The 20182-nt window shown below is 38.7% G+C and overlaps 6 protein-coding genes across 6 annotated transcripts; 3 read left to right on the forward strand and 3 right to left on the reverse strand.

Annotated features, from left to right (window-relative positions):
- Window positions 1-468: 468 nt before the first annotated feature.
- SAPINGB_P003958 (uncharacterized protein) lies at window positions 469-2319 on the reverse strand (the record flags this gene model as incomplete). Its single annotated transcript, XM_031998673.1, has 1 exon — window positions 469-2319. The coding sequence occupies one exon, from the start codon at window positions 2317-2319 to the stop codon at window positions 469-471; it is 1851 nt and encodes a 616-aa protein (XP_031854564.1).
- Window positions 2320-3307: 988 nt separating this feature from the next.
- On the forward strand, window positions 3308-5225 carry SAPINGB_P003959 (uncharacterized protein; the record flags this gene model as incomplete). Its single annotated transcript, XM_031998674.1, has 2 exons — window positions 3308-3821; window positions 3883-5225. 2 exons carry the CDS (start codon window positions 3308-3310, stop codon window positions 5223-5225), a joined length of 1857 nt encoding a protein of 618 aa, XP_031854565.1.
- Window positions 5226-5645: 420 nt separating this feature from the next.
- Window positions 5646-6919, forward strand: SAPINGB_P003960 (uncharacterized protein; the record flags this gene model as incomplete). Its single annotated transcript, XM_031998675.1, has 4 exons — window positions 5646-5671; window positions 5720-5843; window positions 5962-6159; window positions 6218-6919. The coding sequence occupies 4 exons, from the start codon at window positions 5646-5648 to the stop codon at window positions 6917-6919; spliced, it is 1050 nt and encodes a 349-aa protein (XP_031854566.1).
- A 2464-nt stretch (window positions 6920-9383) lies between these two features.
- SAPINGB_P003961 (uncharacterized protein) lies at window positions 9384-10799 on the forward strand (the record flags this gene model as incomplete). Its single annotated transcript, XM_031998676.1, has 1 exon — window positions 9384-10799. One exon carries the CDS (start codon window positions 9384-9386, stop codon window positions 10797-10799), a length of 1416 nt encoding a protein of 471 aa, XP_031854567.1.
- Window positions 10800-11282: 483 nt separating this feature from the next.
- Window positions 11283-14632, reverse strand: SAPINGB_P003962 (uncharacterized protein; the record flags this gene model as incomplete). The annotated part of the gene is made up of 2 exons (XM_031998677.1): window positions 11283-12733; window positions 12793-14632. 2 exons carry the CDS (start codon window positions 14630-14632, stop codon window positions 11283-11285), a joined length of 3291 nt encoding a protein of 1096 aa, XP_031854568.1.
- Window positions 14633-15791: 1159 nt separating this feature from the next.
- Window positions 15792-17654, reverse strand: SAPINGB_P003963 (uncharacterized protein; the record flags this gene model as incomplete). The annotated part of the gene is made up of 1 exon (XM_031998678.1): window positions 15792-17654. The coding sequence occupies one exon, from the start codon at window positions 17652-17654 to the stop codon at window positions 15792-15794; it is 1863 nt and encodes a 620-aa protein (XP_031854569.1).
- Between the last annotated feature and the right edge of the window lie 2528 nt (window positions 17655-20182).

A 20182-nucleotide genomic window follows, 5' to 3' on the forward strand; every position in this document is an offset into this window, starting at 1 on the left:
AAGGCTTAGCAAATATTAATATTACACAAGTTAAAGTTACATATATTTGTTACATTAATTTGTAACACTGATTAATTTTTAAATTTTTTTTAATTTTTAAATTTTTTTATTATTTTTTATCAAAGTGAAAAATTTTCACTTACCCTTGCCCTGATATACACACATATCATAATGGTCTCAAAAGTACTGAATGACATTAAATTCAGTCTGAAATATACCTTATAAAAATTTATTAGGAAAATTTAGCCTTACTATGTGACTGCTTTTTATTTAATTTTAGCCGTATACATATTTACATGCCACACCTAACCTGCAACACCTGTCAAAGAGAACTATCGTCGTCAATTTATCAAAAAGAGCTAAAAGTTGAGGATTTTTGATCATTGAAATTAATATTTGTTATTTAAAATTACAACTCTTCATTTAATGCATCTTAATCTCTATAACGTATAAATAAATATAATTACTTCATCTTATCATCATAACATCTTTGCCCGTAGCAATCGTGCTAGTGTTTGTATTATGCGTCTTTCTACCAACAGTTTCGAAAATCTTCCAAAACTTGAGATTCTCATCAGAAGCGCAAGTTGCCAGCGTATCTCCATCAGGAGATAAAGCGCTGTGTAAAACACGCGAGTCGTGTGCAACAATGTCAACATTCTTGGTGAGACTGGGGTAGCTCCAGATTGTAAGCACATTATTGGGGAACCCATGGGTCGACACAATCTCCTTGTAGGTGGTACTCCACCTGAGTGATGTGACTTGAGATCCTGTATCAATCGAGTTGACACGCGCACCTGTAGTTGAATTCCAGAAATGAATATGCTTATCTTGTGAACCGCCGCCCGAGCTCAGTAAATTGAGCTGCCAAGGGCACCATGCCAATGCACGAACAGCAGCATGGTGGTTCGTCTTTGAAAACTTGGGTGCAGCTGCTGAGCGCGGGTCCCAAATGTTAACAACATTATCATTTCCACCGCTTGCTAATTGTTGTCCGTCTGAACGCCATTCAAGGCCGCATACTTCGGCCGCATGATTATTGAACTCAGAGACTTTGTGTTCAGCTATCCGCACATCGTGGTTCCAGATGGATCCATCCCGGCATCCACTCGATAAAATATGCTTATCCCACGACATTACACCTACGCGACCTGTATGACCGCGCATTGAACGTAATTTAACTGATTCTTCTACATCCCAAATTTGAATATCACCATCACTAAAACCAACGGAAAGGTAGGCACCGTCGCCAGACCATCGTACACTTGATACGTAGCTATTCATTGGCCCTTCTAAAAGATTAGAAACAGAACCAGTGCTTGCGTTCCAAACAAACACGTTGCGCTCGAGTGCAATGGCTACTTGGTTGTCGTTGGACCAGTCGAGAAGGTTAAGATAGTAGTCATCAATAAGACCGGGTGCATCCAAAACGCGTTCCGGAGTAGTTGGGACTTTACGGCGCAACTGCGCATTAACAGCCTTAAGAGGTTTATTGTATTGACTGCGAAGGTCAATAGGCTTAGAAGACTGAGGTGCAGCAGGCTGAAACTCGAGAATGCGTGTATTGAGCGAAATACCACATGCCTCAGCTACTGAACTTTGATATGCTTGTGAGGTTGGTGAAGTGATGCTAGAAGAAATGCTGGAAGAGGCTTGAGGACCGAGTGACGCGCTGGCTGATGCTACCAAATCGTCACCACCCACATTGCCAAACGGGTTACCGAGTGTGAGACCAGAGATTGATGCGTTGCCTCCCAAGCCACTGGCACCACTGGCACCACTGCCGCTAGACGCTGAAAGGTCGGCTGGCTTGTCTAGTTTAGAGCGAATAGGGAAAGACGACTGTCTGTTAGGAATAAATCTGTCTGCTTGGGCAGACGTTCTGCCAGATCTAGAATGTGAAGGTGACCCTGGGATAGAGCGTGTATTTGAGGCAGTTGAATTAGAGGGACCAGCGGCAGTCGCAATGCCAGTCGCAACTCCACTTGTACTGTTTGTATTTCCGCTGCTGGAGACATTGTTTGTAGAGGTACTACTGCTACCGACCCAGTCTGCAGCAACAACGTCAAACTTGAGAGGTGAAGAGCCTGCCGTAGCAGTGGATGAAGTGAGAGAAATACACTGGCTGCTCATACTAGAGGTCGTACTATTATTTTGAATGGCGCGAAACATAGGCGATGGAGGTATGTTTCTTGGGGTTCCATGCATCAAATGTGTGCGATATGGGCTTTTCGTGGGAGTCTTTGCGACTCGCGACGTAGTTGGCGAGTCGAAAAAGTATGTTGTCTTAGTTTTTTTTGTAGGCGTAGCAAAGCTCATTTTTTTTTTTATTAGGTATTAAAAATTAAGAAGTGTCTTGACCAGCAAGAAAAGGATTAAAAAACAGAACAGAAACAAAACAAATTGATGGAACAGCAAACAGGACCAATTCCATTCAGCAAAAGAATGGTTCCTGGAGAAAAGAAAAGGAGGGTAGAGAAAAAGAGAGAGAAAGAGAAGAAAAAAAAAATAAATAAATAATACGGGAATATACTGAAATATATAACGGTATACACCTTTTGGTCTATTTATTATTATTATTTATTTATTTATTTTTTTCTTTCTTTTCGTGATATATAATAAATAAACAAACAAACAAAGCCGCGATTGTGATGGTTACCACAGTCGCGTTGTGGGTGTTTATTATTAATTAATTAAATATATATATATTTTTTTTTGTGTTTACAAATTTCCTATTAAGGAAATTAAGTGATTAAGGTACCTGCAGCTCCCGTTAGTCACGGGAAAACTTAATAATTATAAGTCATGTGATTTAATTGTGATTGATCTTTGACTTGCCTGACGAAAGACCTTCATTTGTAATAATAAGCAATTACGTAATCTCAATCATTATAATTATAATTCACTATGCTTTTTATTTTTTTTTAACGTAGCACACATTGCTTTTTGGCTTAATACACGTACCCCGCCGCAAACTGCGCCTATGCACTGCCCAGCCCTTGTGTAAAGAAAGCCTTATTACCTCAATACTTTCCCCCCCCATCTTCACTTTCCATTGCGCTCTGCTCGCTCTTCTCTCTTCACATTCTCTATCTCACTCTTTTATATTCATAAACATTCAAGCCCAGAACTAGTCAAGTCTTTTGTGGAAGTTTATAAACTTGCTTTTTTTTTTTTTGTCTTGATATCAGCACTTTCAGGCTCTAAGAAAACCAATTTTTTTTTTTAATTAAAGAATACCTCACTCGTATCATACTACACCACCAGTAGTACCATAGCTCTCACTATCGCCACCTTTTTCCAAACCATGTCCGACTTTGAAGACAACAACCCGTTTTCTGGGACTGACCGTCGACTTTCATCATCTTCTGGCCTTACCTCTAACTTTGCATCACTTTCTGTCAATAACCCGAATTCTATTGGAAGTAGCACTAGAGACGCTCATGAGTCTAGCAATGGTGCACTCTCCAGCGCCATTATTGATGATGATGACGCAGATATTTTAGGAAATCCGGGATTTACAGATTCTGTTCCCGACAAAAAGGATACCGCAGAAACGGAAGTCATCGATCCTAATTCTCCTCGTGTTTACTCTTCTCGAGTTGAACTCATTCTTTTTACTGATCCAAACGCCACAATTACCATTGTCGAAGCTGGCAAAAGCCGTGAAGGAAGTAGCAGAGGGTTTATTTCTTATACAATTAAGATAAATGATCTCACTGTTCGCAGACGGTACTCTGAATTTGAAAGTTTAAGAAACACGCTTGTTCAACTTTTCCCTACCCTCATTATCCCTCCAATTCCTGAAAAGCACACAATGTGTAAGTTAACAAAGAAATCTTTATTATTTTTTTTCTTGACTTGTTTCCTAACTTTATATAGCTGACTATGCATCTTCTCCGACAAAAGCTAAGGAAGACACAACCATAATTGAGCATCGGCGCCGAATGTTGGCAGTCTTTTTAAATCGATGCAAGTCAATGACTCAAATCAAGGCCAGTTCCGTGTTCCAGCGGTTTTTAGATCCTAATTCAAGCTGGAGCGAAGTGCTTAACTCACCCCCTGTGTCTAATCTCCCGAAAAACGTGCTTAAGGCTCCACCTTTGGACCCTTCCAAAGAGTCAATTGCACATACCTATCTCCCGATTCCCCCAAGTTCAGCTAAACTGCGCACTCAGGAAGACCCAGCCTTTAAAGAAGCGGAACAGAACGCAAAAGAATACGAAAACGTAATTGTCAATGGATTAGAAAAGGCCAACCAAAGGATAATGAAGCGTTACTCCGATGAGGCCAAAGATTTGTCAAGTCTGGGAGCACGGTTTAATGCATTTAGTCTTGAAGAAAATGGTGCATTGGCCACATCGATTGAGATGGTTGGACAAGCAATTGACAGCAGTTATATTGCAACCGGTACTTTAGTAGAGGCACTATCATCTTCTTTTAGTGAACCTCTGGGAGAGTCTGCACAATTTGCATCTGTGGTACGGTCTGTGCTAAAGTTTCGGCGCCAAAAGGCTCTGCAGCTTGAAATGACAGCTGACAGTCTTGCTAACAAAAAAGTGTCACTAGCTTCTCTTGAGAAGGTTGAGCAAGAAGCTCAACGTATTCAGGCCTACCTCTACAAAGACAGCTTTGGTGAGACCAATGGAGCTGTTGAACATTCACCTACAACTTCTCGCGTGTTGACCAATGACGATAATGAAACTTTACGCAATTCAATTAGTACCGGAAGCAACAGCAGCGGCGGTGCAGCAAACAGTGGTAGTGCCGTTAGCGATACTACTCCTAACTTACAGCCTACGGTTCCACCCGCACCTTCTAACGAAGAAAGTGCGGCATTCCCACCAACACATGCCGATGCGGTTCCTGTTGCACGGCCAATTTGGAAACAAAAATCAGCCGGAGGGGGGTTTAAGATACCTGGTATCGGCAAGCTCAACAGTGCAATCCATGGCATTATAGATAATGATCCGGAAACCACGCGACGCAACAATATTAGCAAGATTAGGGAGCAGATTGCACAACTTGAAGAAGCACTTGCTGCTGCTCAAACGGATGTTGAAGAGGCTTCCGGGTCGGTTAAAGCAGACATGGAACGGTTTCAACGAACTAAGGAGGAAGATCTGCGGCAAATGATGCGCGCATATGTCCAGTGTCACCTGGAGTGGGCACAAAACAATTTGGAAAGCTGGCAGCGAGCCAAGGTTGAGATTGAAAAGATTTAAAATATGTAGACAACACAAAAACCAGATGCCCAAAAAATCACCTTATACAATTATGGAACAAAAAATAAATAAACCGCGAGTAGTTTCTGTTTAAAACACAAAATAATGACAATTATGATGGTGAATAAAATAAACTAAGATAGAAGTTTGAAATAGGGCGGCTATCAAAGGGCTTAGATAATCTCGCCATAGCATGCCGTGTTAACTACCGGTAGCGCTATTATCATGGGGAAATTTGGTCACTATCTTTTGTTCCTAAAATATAAAAAGGAAGGTAAAAGGCCTGAACGGTAACTTTTCATTTTTCATATTTCATATTTCACTTTAACCGTTATTATTTATCATACCATTATCTTTTTTTATTTACTTTCTTAACTTTCTTAACTTAGACATTAATTAAATATAAAAATTAAAAACAACATGGGAAATCCAATTGTCATTGTCGGGTATGTGGTAAAACCTATCAGAAAAGGATTTAAAAAATAACATTGTAGATCGGGAATCGTGGGATTATATACAGGTTTTGTGCTGGCACAACAAGACCGTGCAAAGGATATCACCTTTGTAGCTGAGTTTATGCCCGGAGATCAGTCGCACATGTACACTTCCCCATGGTATGTTAATGTCTTTCGATATTAAAACTTCTACCCCTCTTTTTTCTTTAGCTAATTATTTTCTTAGGGCTGTAAGTATCAAATGGTAGCCAACCTAATAACTCAAGCTAATCAGTCGATAGGGCGGAAACTTCTCTATCGTGTCTGGAGATTCTGACGCTGAACTGGAATATGATCGTGTGTCCTTTCTAAACTTAAAGAAGATCCATGACCAGTTTGGACCCGAGGCAGGAATTGCCATGCTCCCTTCGATCGAGTACTATGAGTGTGATATCCCATCACCTAAAAAAATAACCTCTTTGCAGAGCTATATCCCTGACGTAAGTACTAAAATACTTTTGAAACAAGTCTTTTTCTTCTAACGCTACTATGCAACAGTTCAAAATTCTTGAAAAAAAAGACTTGATCGAAAATGCTATATATGGCATAAAGTTTACTACATTTAACTTTTATTGTCCTAAATTCATTGCCTTTTTAAAACAATACCTGACTGCACGTGGAGCCACTTTTATTCGCCGCCGTTTGAACAACATCGATGAGGCATTCGAGTTCGGAAACAAATCTGGCGTTACACCAATTGTGTTTAACTGTACTGGAATTGGTGCCTATAATCTTGGTGGTGTTGCAGATAAAAACGTATATCCAACACGAGGCCAAGTGGTTGTGATTCGCGCGCCACACATTCGCGAGAACAGAGGTCTCGTTTCCCCACATTTTGAAACCTATGTGATTCCTCGACCACACTCGACTGGTGGACACGTTGTACTAGGTGGATATATGCAGAGTGGGAACTGGGATGGAACTGCAACATATGGCTCAGAGACTGCGTCGATTCTTGAACGCACTCGCCGACTTTACCCAGAAATTGACGATTATGGGCGTAAGCCTATTGAGATTGTGCGAGAGGCAGCTGGACTGCGTCCTAGCAGAACTGGTGGAACACGAATAGAGCGTGAGGATCTTGGACAAGGCCGTGTGATAATTCATAATTATGGAGCAGGAGGAACTGGATACCAGTCTGGCTACGGAATGGCTGTAAAGGCGATTTCTTTGATGGAGCAAAATAAGCCAAAGCTTTAAAAAGGTAATAATGTAAAAATACAATCACATTTTTCATCACTATTTTTATCTAATTTCACTTTGATATACACAGGCAAAGAAACTTATATATATTTCCTTAAAAGATTTATAAGCCAGACCATTTTAAACTCTATTGTAGTTTAATACAGATTCCATTTAACTGTAAACGTAGTTAGGTTACTTTCATGTTAATGTAGTTTCAAAAGAAAGGTATTTGCTCTTTTTGTTTTCTTTTGATATCTATAGCTTGGTTTTGAAAACCATAAGAAAATATTGGTTCATATTTTTGGAAAGCATTTCTTTAAAGCCTTAAAAAATTGTAGCTGGTTTACCACATGATAAGTAAGTAATGATCCAAATTGGTAATATACGGGAAGTGATGGTTACTGATGAACATATATCTGGTTAGATAGATGACTGGGCACTTGCTGAACAGAAGCTACATTATTATTATTATCTGTGTCTATGGCTCTGGCTGTGACAGAGACAGTGGCTGTAATTTTTTTCTTGAATCCTTAATTTAAAAAATTTGCTTAGTTTTTTTTTTTTTTTTTTTGCTCTTGATACTATATATACAACTTTTGATATTTAATCTGAATCTTTCGCTGCTGTATATTATGTATGGTCTTGCAAAAACACAATTTGGTAGTGTTAAATGATTTAGACTCAACAATAGAAAAAGCATGACTCGCTTATATTTTTTTCATTGCTAAGGCAAGAAGTACATCTGTTTTCTTTTATTTTGTTAGAGGAATATAAATGAGACTGATCTAAGTAAGTCCCATAGTATGAGAAAAAAATTAGTAGCATTGATGTTATTGGTAGAATTGGTGGTTTTTAAAGATATCTGCTGTTTTACATCTTGCAGTTTGCTGATGGTATAATTTGAAAGATTTTGAATTCGGCTAATTTGAATTTGGTTAAGTCGTTTTGAATTACAAAATCTATAAGGGGTAAAAAGTCCTTGACAGGTATTTTTTCTTGCTCATAAGCCCTTTTCAAAAAACTTGGCAAGTTTACTAACTAAGAACAACCAGTTGATACTTTTTGTTTCTTTAACCATAGTTGGTTTAATTTGTCAATTTCTTTTTAATATTCCAGCTATTTTTTGTTTCATTGTTTCCAAATTTTGATGCAGACATATATAGTTCCATCACTTATAATAATTTATTATCCTTTACTATTGTTTTGCATAAATGACCCCTTTTTTTTATGTTCACAGAACATGGGGATAACAAATTATAAGCGTTCGCTAAGCCTTGTGAACATTTTGATGTCTAATATTTTTGTTTATTTACTTTTCTGGATTTTCAACTAAAAACTCAGGTTTGAATTTAATTTGAGATTCAACTCATGAAACTTCTCATGATGATGAGGTCAAAGGCATTTTTCGACGAGAGCATGGATGGCCGGCTTTGAACCTTTTAAGATTCAACAGCTTTTAGGAGATAACCAGTTATACTAAACTGTTAGCTGAAAATAAAACCATTTTTAATCATTAAGTACGAAATTTAAAAAAAAATACGGAATTATTGTTACTTTCAAAAAAGAAAAATCGTTAACTATCTTACTCAACGGATTCTTATAAAAAAAGGAGTTTTATTTGATCAAGCTTGTCAGTACATGATAGAAGACATGAAGGTTTGCAATGCCACAGTCCCAAGTCATAGAGGTACCCGCTGCGTTAACTTATTAAAACCAAGCATAATTGGTAATTGTTTTATATTTATCATTTTTGTGTGTTTTGATTCCTATTTGCTTGCATTAAAATATTCGATACTCAAAGCTTTCAATTTAATAGTATTATGTGTTGTGTTGATATTTTAATATTTTTTTGGTATCACTAGGCAAGACTATATACTAAATGTCGATGAGCAAGCCATTTTTGCATCTCGATACTGTGAATGTATTTTAGTAATTATGAAATATTATTTTTGTATCTCTAAAAAAAAGAAGACACCAAATAAGTTACAATCTTCATAAGAAACGACGGAATTTATTATATATATGTATATTTAAAAAATTAATTCAAGTTAAATTCTTGAACATGCATTAACCACTTTTATTTTCTTAAAAAAAAATTGAGACTTTTGGTTTTTTACAATTGTTCCCCGCAAAAAAAAAAAGAAAGTAACAAAATAGTTACAGATGACTCAGATGACTCGCTTTACAGCACAGCCCTGCAAATCAGAGGATGACTCAAATGATTCACATACACAAATACATCGAAATAAAAAAAAAATTTTTATCTAAAAAGAGGGGACTCAGAATAGACAACAAATATTTTTTACTTAGATATTTCTTTTTTGTGTTACTATTATTGGTCAAGATTAATACAACAATCCAAGTTTAAAAGAAAGAAAACCACCCCAACAATCCAATCTCTTTATTTTTTATCATTATTTATCATTATCTCTTTCTTTCATTTCTAATTTTAAAATTTCCATATCACTTATTTTAAAAAATGCAAAACTCTGATAAATTTCTTAATCATCTTGAATCTATTTTGGCAACCCGTGCCTCCAAGTCCCAGCTTCGCAAACTCACAACTCTCGACTCCTCCCCAGCCCACCCTCTTGCTGACTTTTCCAGTAACGATTATCTTTCACTGGCATCTGACCCTGTACTTCACGCTACTTTCTTAGCCGAACTTGCTTCTGCAAAATCTACAACTTTAATCTCTCCTACACGAACTACCGGTAGCGGTGGATCGCGATTGCTTGATGGTAATTCGCGCTACGCAGAAGCACTTGAACATGACCTCGCACGTGTTCATGGAGCCCCAGCAGCATTGCTTTTTGGTTCTGGATATGATGCAAATGTTGCTGTGTACACTTGTATTCCACAACCAGGAGATGTTGTGGTCTATGATGAATATATCCATGCAAGTGTGCACGACGGCATGCGCGCATCTCGGGCAGCCAAATTGTACCCATTTGCGCACAACTGTGTAAAAGATGTCCATGTTAAAAGAGGAAAAAACAAGACCAGACAACTGGAGAGTCTTGAACAGGTTTTGAAAAAAGTAGATGAATTACACGGACCAAGTACTCGTGTTTTTGTGGCAATTGAAAGTGTGTACAGTATGGACGGTGATGTTGCACCACTTGCTGATATCGTTTCTATCATTTTTGAGCGCCATAACCGTTCTTCTTATACTATGGGTCCCACTTACCTCATAGTAGATGAAGCCCATGCAACTGGTGTTCTTGGAGCACCAAAAGGTCCTGCATTGGGTCTTGTTAATGCTGAATCTCTGGAGTCAGCATGTCTGGTGCGTGTACACACTTTTGGAAAAGCTGTGGGAGCGGCAGGTGCCGTCGTGCTGTGTCCACGAGTTCTCCGTGAGTACCTGGTAAACTACGCGCGTCCATTCATCTATTCAACTGCCCCACCACTTGCTGCACTGGCTGCTGTGCGAGCATCTTACGCACTTCTCGGTGCATCTCTGCAATGTGCAGGTATCACGAATCTTTCTGCTACTGCTGTTCTTGCAGCCACCCGTCATGATACTCTTTGGGCACGAACAACACATTTGCATACCCGTTTGCGTGCACTTTTCCCTGAACCTGGACCTTCTCCACCCTCTGTTCCACGTATTGAATATGCCGCAGTTGGATCAGACATACCAGCAAGCTCTATATTTGCAGTGCGATGCGCCGGACCGGCCGACACTCGGGCTCGCGCACTTGCTGCATACTGTCAAGCACGGGGGTTTATTGTGCGTGCAATTGTGTATCCTACGGTTCCACGAGGGATGGAGCGAGTGCGTGTATGTGTGCATGAAGGGAACTCTGTCGAGGAAATCGAGGGCTTGTTAGCATGTATGTGCGCATGGCAAGAGCTACAAAGTGCACGCGAGATTAGTGCAAAACTGTAAAAAGAAAGAAGGTTGGAAATCTTGAGGGTTTAAATTTAAATAATATATAAATAAATGTCATTTATTTATATACCGTTGAACCCGTTCATGAAAAAATATACCTTAAAATGGCAGATACCTTTGAATGAACATGGATGTACACCTGTGTTTTGAAACTAAAACTACTTGGAGGAAACCAGATATTTAATTAGGATGTTTCTGGCTCACTCTTTAGAAATTCTTGACTATGATCAATTGAACTTCCAAATCACAAATTCTTCAAAGCAGTTTAAAAGTCATTATATTTTTAGCATAAAAAAAAAAAGATAAGCATAAAAGTACTATTATATATATTTCAGAGAATTTCAAAAAAAAAATAAAATAAAAAATAAAATAAAAATAAAAATAAAAATAAATTTAAAAAAAATAAAAAGAGCAAAGTCTGTAAATTTTTGTCTAAGCTCAAATTAATCAAACAATAACAACAACACTCGTCTTCATATTTTACTCGTCAGCAACAGAAGCTTCGCCCAGATCCGCGCCACCCGCGTGCTCCATAGCTTCATGAAGATGCTGAGCCATTTCAGCTTCTGCCGCAGCTGCTGCTGCTTCTGCAGCAGCTGCCGCCTCCGCGTCTTCTTGAGCATTTGCTGCAAGTGCTTGTTCAGCCATGAGCACATCAGCTGCTGCCGCTGAGCGTTTTGCTTCTTCTTCATCCTCGTCAACAACATCTTCTTCACCAACGCCCATGTCCACGTCGCCATTCTCGTCAACATTTACGCCGTCATCGCCAACAACACCGGAAACGTCAACACCCACAACATCGCCTACAACCCCCATGTCTTCCATATCCACACCTTCCTCTTGTTCTTGGACCTGCTCTTGCTGTTGCTGTACTTGCTCTTTGTCCTCTTCATCATCTTCCACAGTATGATGCTGCTGATCTTGTTCTTGCTCAGATTGTTGGTGTTGTTGTTGCTCTCGTTGCTCTTGTTCCACAATCTCGGATGCGTTGGCCTCCACAATAGCATGAACATCAACATCCTCTTCTTCTTCCTCTTGTGAACCATTCTTATCCTTCTCATCGACGCCTGCCATAACAACATCTTGGTCTTCGTCCACACCAACATCGTACATCTGGTGAGTCGCGTGATGTTCCTGCTCCTCAACAGCAGCCACCGCAGCTGCTGCAGCTGCAACAGCTTCGACATCGACTGCAGATTCAGGGGCTCCAGTTTCGTCGTGGTGGTGTCCATGGTGTACATGCTGATGGTGGGCATGGTGGTGGTGAGCTGCTTGTTCCTCAGAATCCTGCTCCTGAGGTTGTTCAGCTCCCTGATCCTCTTCTTCTTGGCCAGCGCCAGTTAAAGACGGATCAACCATACCAGCTGCTGCAACAGCTGCCGCTGCTGCCGCTGCAGCATCGTCCTCCTTGTCTTCATCATCTTGTTGCTGCTGCTCTTGCTGTTGCTGTTCTTGCTGTTGTATTAACGCAGGATGTATCATTGACGACACAATCGAGCTCTGCTGCTGGTAAGCACTTTGGTTCATCGGAATCGGTAATTGGTACGACCCATTGTAGTGTTGTTGCTGCTGCTGCTCTTGTTGCTCTTGTTGCTGTTGGTGCTGCTGCTCTTGTTGCTGCTGTTCCTGTTGTTCTTGTTCTTGCTCTTGCTCTTGCTCTTGTTGTTCTTGAGCTGCCCGAGCATCCTCCTCCTCTTGATTTGATTGGGCCTGGTGTTCGTCTTCAGGCTGGCCTTGACCCTGTCCAAACGTTTGGTATTCATTAAGAGGATTGTCCACGCCAATCTTTTCAGTGAGTTTGGAGAAAAATTGGCTGCAAATAGCTGTAAACTGTTCAAACCGACGTTGGTGTGCGCCCAGCGACTCGTACAGACTATCCATCCGCTTTTCGAGCGCTTGGATCCGCACTTCTGAGTCAATAGAAATTTGGCCTAAAATGTTAGTCTTTGAATCTTAATAAAAAAAAAAAAAGTAAATCAATAAAACATACCATCATCGTAACCAGTCTTGAACTTTTTCCTGCTGCCATAAATGTCTGTAGGATTAAGATACCGTTTCTCGCCAGATACACCCTGAGCAAGAGTCTGATTAAGTAATGCAGAAGCGCTGCGAGATGATCCGCCAGGTCCAGTGCTGCGGCGCGACCCAGACTTGCCGACATTTGGCGTTGGCGAAAGCGGGTTTTGGACACCATCATTTGCCGCTGCTGAAGCCGTAGCCACTACAGCATATTGGTGAAGAGGAAGTCCCTGTTCAATAGAATCCTGGTATTCGTCCGGAGACTCCTGATGGAGATGGTGCGTGTGGTGGTTTCCCAGTGCGCCAACCTTGTGATGGTGACCTGAGGCCGAGCCAGCAGCTCCACCATTGTGCATGGGTGTGCTCGTCAGACTACTGCTGCCACTTGTCAATCCAAGGGTTGAGCGCTTGATACGCTTTTCCTTCATCTCTTTGCGGCTTTGGAACATAGACACAGCGCGTTCCACGTACTTGGAAAAGTCATCCTCGGCACGGCGTCGAGCACCACCAGCCCCGGCATGCAAGTCAATGCCATAGGCATCAGTAGATGAGCCTGCACTACCTGGAGGAGGAGTAGACCCGTCATCAGGTACTCCAGTACCATTTCCTCCAGGTCCACCGGCTGAACGGTTTGCGGCAGCCACGGCAGCAGCCAAAACTGCGTTAGAACCATCGGGAGTGCCACCAGATCCTGGTTCCTTTTCGTCAGCCTCAGAGGATTTGACGTAACGATAAATAGCTTGACGGGCGGTTTTAAATGGTCGCGCAATACGCGCAGAAAACTCCTTGTTAATGGTGATCCAAAAATCACGGTTACGCACATTGGCATCGAAAAACTCGCGCTCATGATCAACAAATGTCTTGACAAGAAGAAGTTTTTCTTGGCCACTCAAGTTGACACGCCGCGCGGATTCTTCACCAGCCTGGCTTCCTGTTTCATGGTCACCATTACCATCGTCATGGTGGCCAGAATGTTGCTGCGGTTGTTGTTGTTGTTGTGGCTGCTGTGGCTGTTGTTGCTGCTGCTGCTGTTGTTGATGTTGTTGCTGCTGCTGCTGCTGCTGCTGCTGCTGCTGTTGCTGTTGTTGTTGTTGCTGTTGTTGTTGTTGCTGCTGCTGCTGTTGCTGCTGCTGCTGCTGTTGCTGCTGCTGCTGCTGTTGTTGTTGCTGCTGGGCATCAAGATCTGTGCCATCATTATGTTGTTGGTGGTGCACACTCATGCTATCATCTACAGCGGCAGCAGCAGCCGCGGCGGCAGCAGCAGCAGCAAGGTCTCCTGCAGTGACAGCAGCGGCAGCAGCGGCGGCAGCCACGGCTGCTGAAGTCGAACGGCTAGTGTGGACAAGTCCAGGAGAACTACCAGCAGAAGTTGCCAGCAGGGGATTCATTTGCTGGGATGAGACTGTAGTAGGAATAGTGCCTCTTTGATGAGACTGTTGTTGTTGTTGTTGTTGTTGTTGTTGTTGTTGTTGTTGTTGTTGTTGTTGTTTATGAAGTGGGGATGAATCTATACCCAAGAGTTGTTGGTGGGAAGATGCGTTGGTGTAAGCTAGCTGGGCTGCAGAGTATCGTTGCTGGGCAGACTGCTGAGCTGATTGTTGTACCGACTGCGCGGACTGTTGTTGTTGTTGAGAAGTCTGCTGCTGCTGCTGCTGCTGCTGTTGTTGTTGTTGTTGTTGCTGCTGTTGCTGCTGAACGCCTTGGTCTGATTGAAGGTTATCTGTAATGTATAGTTGGTTTGAATATAAAGGTGATGTAGAATTGGGGTCACCCAGAACCTGTATTGAGCGTTCGTCTTTTACAGAGACCATTTATGGCTGTGTAGATGTTATGTGTGTGTGTGGAGATAAATAAATGTTTTTAATCTATCAAGGATGATTTGAAAATTGGCAGAGCCGAGATTGGTTAATGATATAATATTAATAAAAGCCCTTTCTTTTTTTTTTCTTTTCTTTTCTTTTCTTTTGATTGATTGATTGATTGATAGATTCCCTTTTAGTTGTTTTTATAATTAATTGACTTTAAGAAAAACGCGTCTTTTTAAAAGATTCTAATAAATTAAGACGCGTTTTGAGATCAAAGAAGAAGAAGAAGAAGAAGAAGAAGAAAGGCGCGTATTTTGGGCAAATGTATTGAAGTAATAAGTAGTTTTTTTTTTTCTTTTTTTTATATGGTGAGTAATTTTTTTTTTTTATATTACAAGCAAAACACAGCTGGAAATTTTAAATTTTTTTGCCAAATGGCTGGAGATTGTTGATATTGAAGTTTGTTTTGTTTTGTATTATATTTATTATTATTATTATTATTATTATTATAATGTTGTAGTACAGTTTTGTTGAATTTAAAAAGACCTTTTGTTTGGAATATATTTATTTCAACTTCAACAACAATAATGACCAAAATGTTGCAAGAATTTGTTGAAATATCTTTGTTGTTGAAATATAAATTCTCTTTTTGTGTGTACTTTTCAATCTCTCTATGAAAAAAAAAAAAAGTAAGAAAAAAAAGAGGAATAGAATAAAAAAAAAAAAAAAATTTGTCACAAAAAAGTTGGAATATAAAATTTTAAAAAAATCGTGCAATAGAAAGGCGGTGGAGGTGGTGGTAATGAAAGAAAAAAAATTTTTTATTAAAATTATATGACATGACAAAAAGGATAGCCACACACACACAATAGAAAAAAAGCGGCAAATTAAATGGCTGCACCTAAGGCCGCCTAAAATAAAAAAAAAGCGGGCTTTGTTGTAACAAAGTTTTGTTTACATTTTTATACAAACACACACGTCGCATAAATATAATTAATCATCATTAGTCATGTTTTAGACATGATTATAGAAACTATTAATACAAATTATGTTACTTTTTTTTTTATAATAAAAAAAAAAAAATAACTTGAGAAAAAAAGTTACCTAAATGTAACTTTAATTTTTAAATTTTTTTTAATTTTTAAATCGTCATCATTAACCATAATCATCGCTCTAAATGACCAGTGAAATTACCCTCACGGTAATCCAAATGAACAAACGCACGCTCGACAAATGGAACTGTCTCTAAGGCATACTGCAGAGCCTCACCAATGTCATGTGAGTCGCGCAAACTCGATTTTGGCTCCAACACAATATCAACCTCAACTGTCAGGCGGTCACCTGAATGATATGCGTTTAATGCAGTTACTTGTTTAATCGTCTCGGCAAAACGTGCACACAAGTACAAAAGAATCTGGCGATCCTCAGGCTCTGCCGCAGCACCCGTAAGATGGTCAATGTGCTCGAGGGCAGTTTCACCCCAAGACCATGAAATGTAACACGAAAGTAACAATGCACCCAGCGGATCAAGCCACCAAATGTCAAAGTAATGGCCAGTGAGAGGCATAATGATAGAAAAGGTATTAAACACAATATCGGAAAGAGCATCTTGAGCTAAAGCCTGCACAGCACTAGAATCAATAGTCTTGCACCAAAGCCAACAAAAGACCTTGGCCACAACAGTCACTGCCATAATGGCAACTGATCCAATGCCAATAGCAACAGCAATACGCTGTCCCCAGAGTAATCGCTGAACAGCCTCGTCTCCAACCTGTAAGAATGAGACAATAATGAGAATAGAAAAGACTAGCACGCCAATGGGTTCAAGACGTGTGCGGCCGACCGGGTAAAGATGTTTGGTACGCCAATCACGGCGCTCGACAAGCCGCGTAGAGACCCAAATAATAGCAGTTGACAAAAAGTCTAAGACGGAATCCACAAGTGAGGCCACAATGGTCAGGGAGTCTGTGAGAAGTGCAACAGCAATTTTTCCAGCTAGTAGGAAAACGTTAATGACTAAATTGACATAAATGGCAAACATGACGATTTGAGACTGCGATTCACGATCCTGACCATTGTTAACGAGGGGCGACTCCTGGTCAATTCGACCGGGCACACCCTGACGAGCTGTAAGTTTCAGTTTTGAAGTTGAGCTGTTACCTGATCCGCTGCGAATACCATTGCCACCCGTTGTGTGGTTGATGATTGCGCTGCCGCCATTTGCGACTGTAGTAAGACTTTCAGTTGAAGACCCCGTAGGGACTTCTTCTTCTTCTTGAATGACTTCATGGGTTTCCGCCAAATCAGAGCCATATTCCCGGAGCATATCAATCTGAAGACCCGAATCTAGAAGACGATCAATCTCCATATATCGGTCAATGAGAGCATTTTGTTTTTCATAAAATTCGCGGACTTCCTTGTTTTGAATTGTTTCTAAAACTTCATCTGGTTTGCGATATGCTTCCCAGTCACAAAAGGGACTAGAAAATCCAACCAAATGGAACGGTCGCATTTCCTGGAGATTTCCAACACGAACCATTGTTTCCCTTGGAGATGGGGTTGCAGAAAGTGAAATGACTGATTGGCGATGAAGACGCTGGTAGACACTAGTAGGAAGAGGCACAGCATGGTTCATGACGTATGGTTCCGGATTAAAGATGACCGAGTTGCGAGGAGAATGCATAGCTGTGGAATGATGGGAATCGTAAGCTTTTAGTCCGTCAATCGTGCCATAAGAGGCAAAGTTATTGGTACCACCAGAAGGATTTGGGTGCATGATTCCTGAACGAGAGCCTGCGCGGGACATGGGTCGGGAAAGGGCAAGCCGTGGGTTGGTGGCAAATGTTGTAGAAGAATCTTCGCGAATTGCAGAAGTGATATCATTTGGATCAGGCAGGCCGTTTGCAAGAGATGGGTGAAGGGGTCCTGAAGAGGGTTGGGATGGAGGTAAAGATGGAGGCTGGGAAAGCGTTCGAGAAAAGGAAGGAGGGCCTACAGGCGGCGGTGGTGGTGGTGGTGGAGGAGGCATTTTTGAGATGGATGGATATAAAGTGATTAGGATGGGATATAGAAAAAAAAAAAAAAAAAAAGGGTATATATTAAAGTGTATTTAAAGCTAATAGAAGGCCAAAATAAGAAAAAGAGAAAATATTGATGGGAAGAAAAGAAGAAGAAAAAAAAAAAAAAAAAAAAAGGAAAGAATTTGTGAAATTTTAAATTTTTTTTTATCTCAAAATTTTGTCTAAAGTTTTTTTTTTTTTTTTGGGCCGACCGTTGCTATTGTTATTTTGTGAGCATTACTATTCTATATATATATACAATACTACGATTCTACTACTGAAGATACACACATTATGCTCATTTCCATTTGTTACTATTGATGTTGCTAGTCATTATGGTTGGTAGTTGTAAAATGTTTTTGGGTGGGAGAATTTCTTTCAAAGTTTAGAGATAAGGGAAAAAAAAAAAAAAAACTTTTCATGCCTGAAATTGTAGCCACCAAAAAATAATAATAAAAAATTTTTTATTTTTGAATGAAAAAAGAGATTTGAATGCGATGCAAAGATTTTTTTTTTTAAAAAAATTTGGTTTAATACTTATTAAAAGAAAGAGAGATTTTTAATTTCCTCCCCCAATATCACCATTATATACAAGATATATATATATTTCTTACATTTTCTAGCATTTCTGTTATGATGATCTTTGTAAAAAAGATCTAAATTGATGAGTAGATTTTTCCAGTCTAATTCATTGGTTTTAGGTGTTTCTTACTGAAATTCCTTATCGCAAAAGAAAAAAAAAAAAAGAAAAAAATTTTTTTTTTCAAAATCCCAAAAAAATTTCAATATTAAAAAAGCACAATTTAAAAATTCACAAGCTAATCAATTTTTAAATCACTCTCCAATATTTAAATTTTTTTTTTATTTTTTTTTTCTTATTTTTTGATATTCAAAATACCTTTTTTCTTTCTTGCTATTACGGTTAAAAAAAAATTATTTAAATGAATCATTTTGCGTTTTTTTTTTTTTCTCGCACCTCCCCCCTTCTCTTATTTTCTCCACTCTAGACGTGGGGCCTTTGGTTGGCTGTTGCTGTTTTCCTCGTAACGATCTATATTATACTACCAATATCTATATTATTATTTTCAGATTAAAGTACATGTTTCTTTTTTTTTTTCTTTTTTTTTTGTTAAAGAGAGAGAGAGAGAGAAAGAGGAGGTTCTTCAAATCTACTTTCTCTATATAATATATAAGAAAATACATCTTCTGCCCCTCTTTTTTTTTTTTTTATTTTGTCTCCACTCAATCAACCAACCAACTGCTACAAATCATCTTCGTTTCTTCACTGCCACTTTTAAAAGGGACGGGGGAGACGGATTTCCAACATCCGTATGGATTTTGTTTTTTTTTGTTTTTTTGCATATATAATAAAATCATAAATGAACAAATAAATACAAATAAAATTATCCTTTCGCTTGCTCCTTACATTGTTTTAAAAAAAAAAAAAATTTTGGATCATGATCACCATTCAATATCTGAATCAGGTTTTTTACTATAAAACGAATTGTTTAATTTTTTTTTTTTTTTTTTTTTTTTTTTTTTTGACTCTTTGTGTTTTTATTATTATTATTATCTCAAATGTGTAGTTTTCACAAACTTTCTTCTTTGAAGGTGTTGATGCTGCTTTTAAGTGGTTGCTATTGTGTACTTTCCCCTTAAATCTGTTTTTTTTTTTTTTTTTTTTTTTTTTTTTGTGCTTGGTTACAATTACAAGTCAATGTCTCTTCCCTTAGATTTGCCATACAAATCACAACAATAAGCCTCGTGTATATATATACGGTTGTCATTTTGTCATTTTGTCATTTTGTCATTTTGTCATTTTGTCATTTTGTCATAAAAGTCCCTCTCTTTCTCATCCTCTTGCTCTATTTATTAAACAATTAAGTAACCATTCCCAAACAACAATTAAGCATAAATTTAAAGAAGAAGAAATTAGTAATAATAATAATAATAATAATAATAATAATAATTAAAAAGAAAAAGAAAAAAGAAAAACAGATCTGTTTAATCAAGATATAAATAAAACTTATTTAGTGTGTTAATAATCTGCTGAAACTTGTTGAATAAAAAAAAATCAATTGTGTCAGGACTAAAGATTCTTCATGAAATCCCATAATTATATGCGACAAAAAAAAAAAAAAAAAAAAAAGTATCTCAATAAATATATGCGAGTGTATTAAAGGTTTGTAGCAAGTTCCGTATACCGCGGGGTTTTCTAATCGAATATTTTGGTATAAATTTATGAGAGTTATTTAAAAAATGCATGTGAAAAGAAATGGGTTTATTAATTAACACGTCAAATTTAAAAAAAATTAGATTTAATAATTTTAAAATTTTAAAATTAAAAATTAAAATAATAATGTAATAAAAATACGCGTTACGCGTTTATTACATAACAATGACTAACCATGACTAATAATATTAATTTTTAATTTCAATTTTTTTTTTTTGTAATAACAAATGCACATATACTGACAAACTTTAGGATCTTTTCAAC

This window comes from Magnusiomyces paraingens (genome assembly GCF_902498895.1).
Source record: "Magnusiomyces paraingens strain CBS 517.90 genome assembly, contig: contig3, whole genome shotgun sequence".
NCBI lineage: Eukaryota > Fungi > Ascomycota > Dipodascomycetes > Dipodascales > Dipodascaceae > Magnusiomyces > Magnusiomyces paraingens.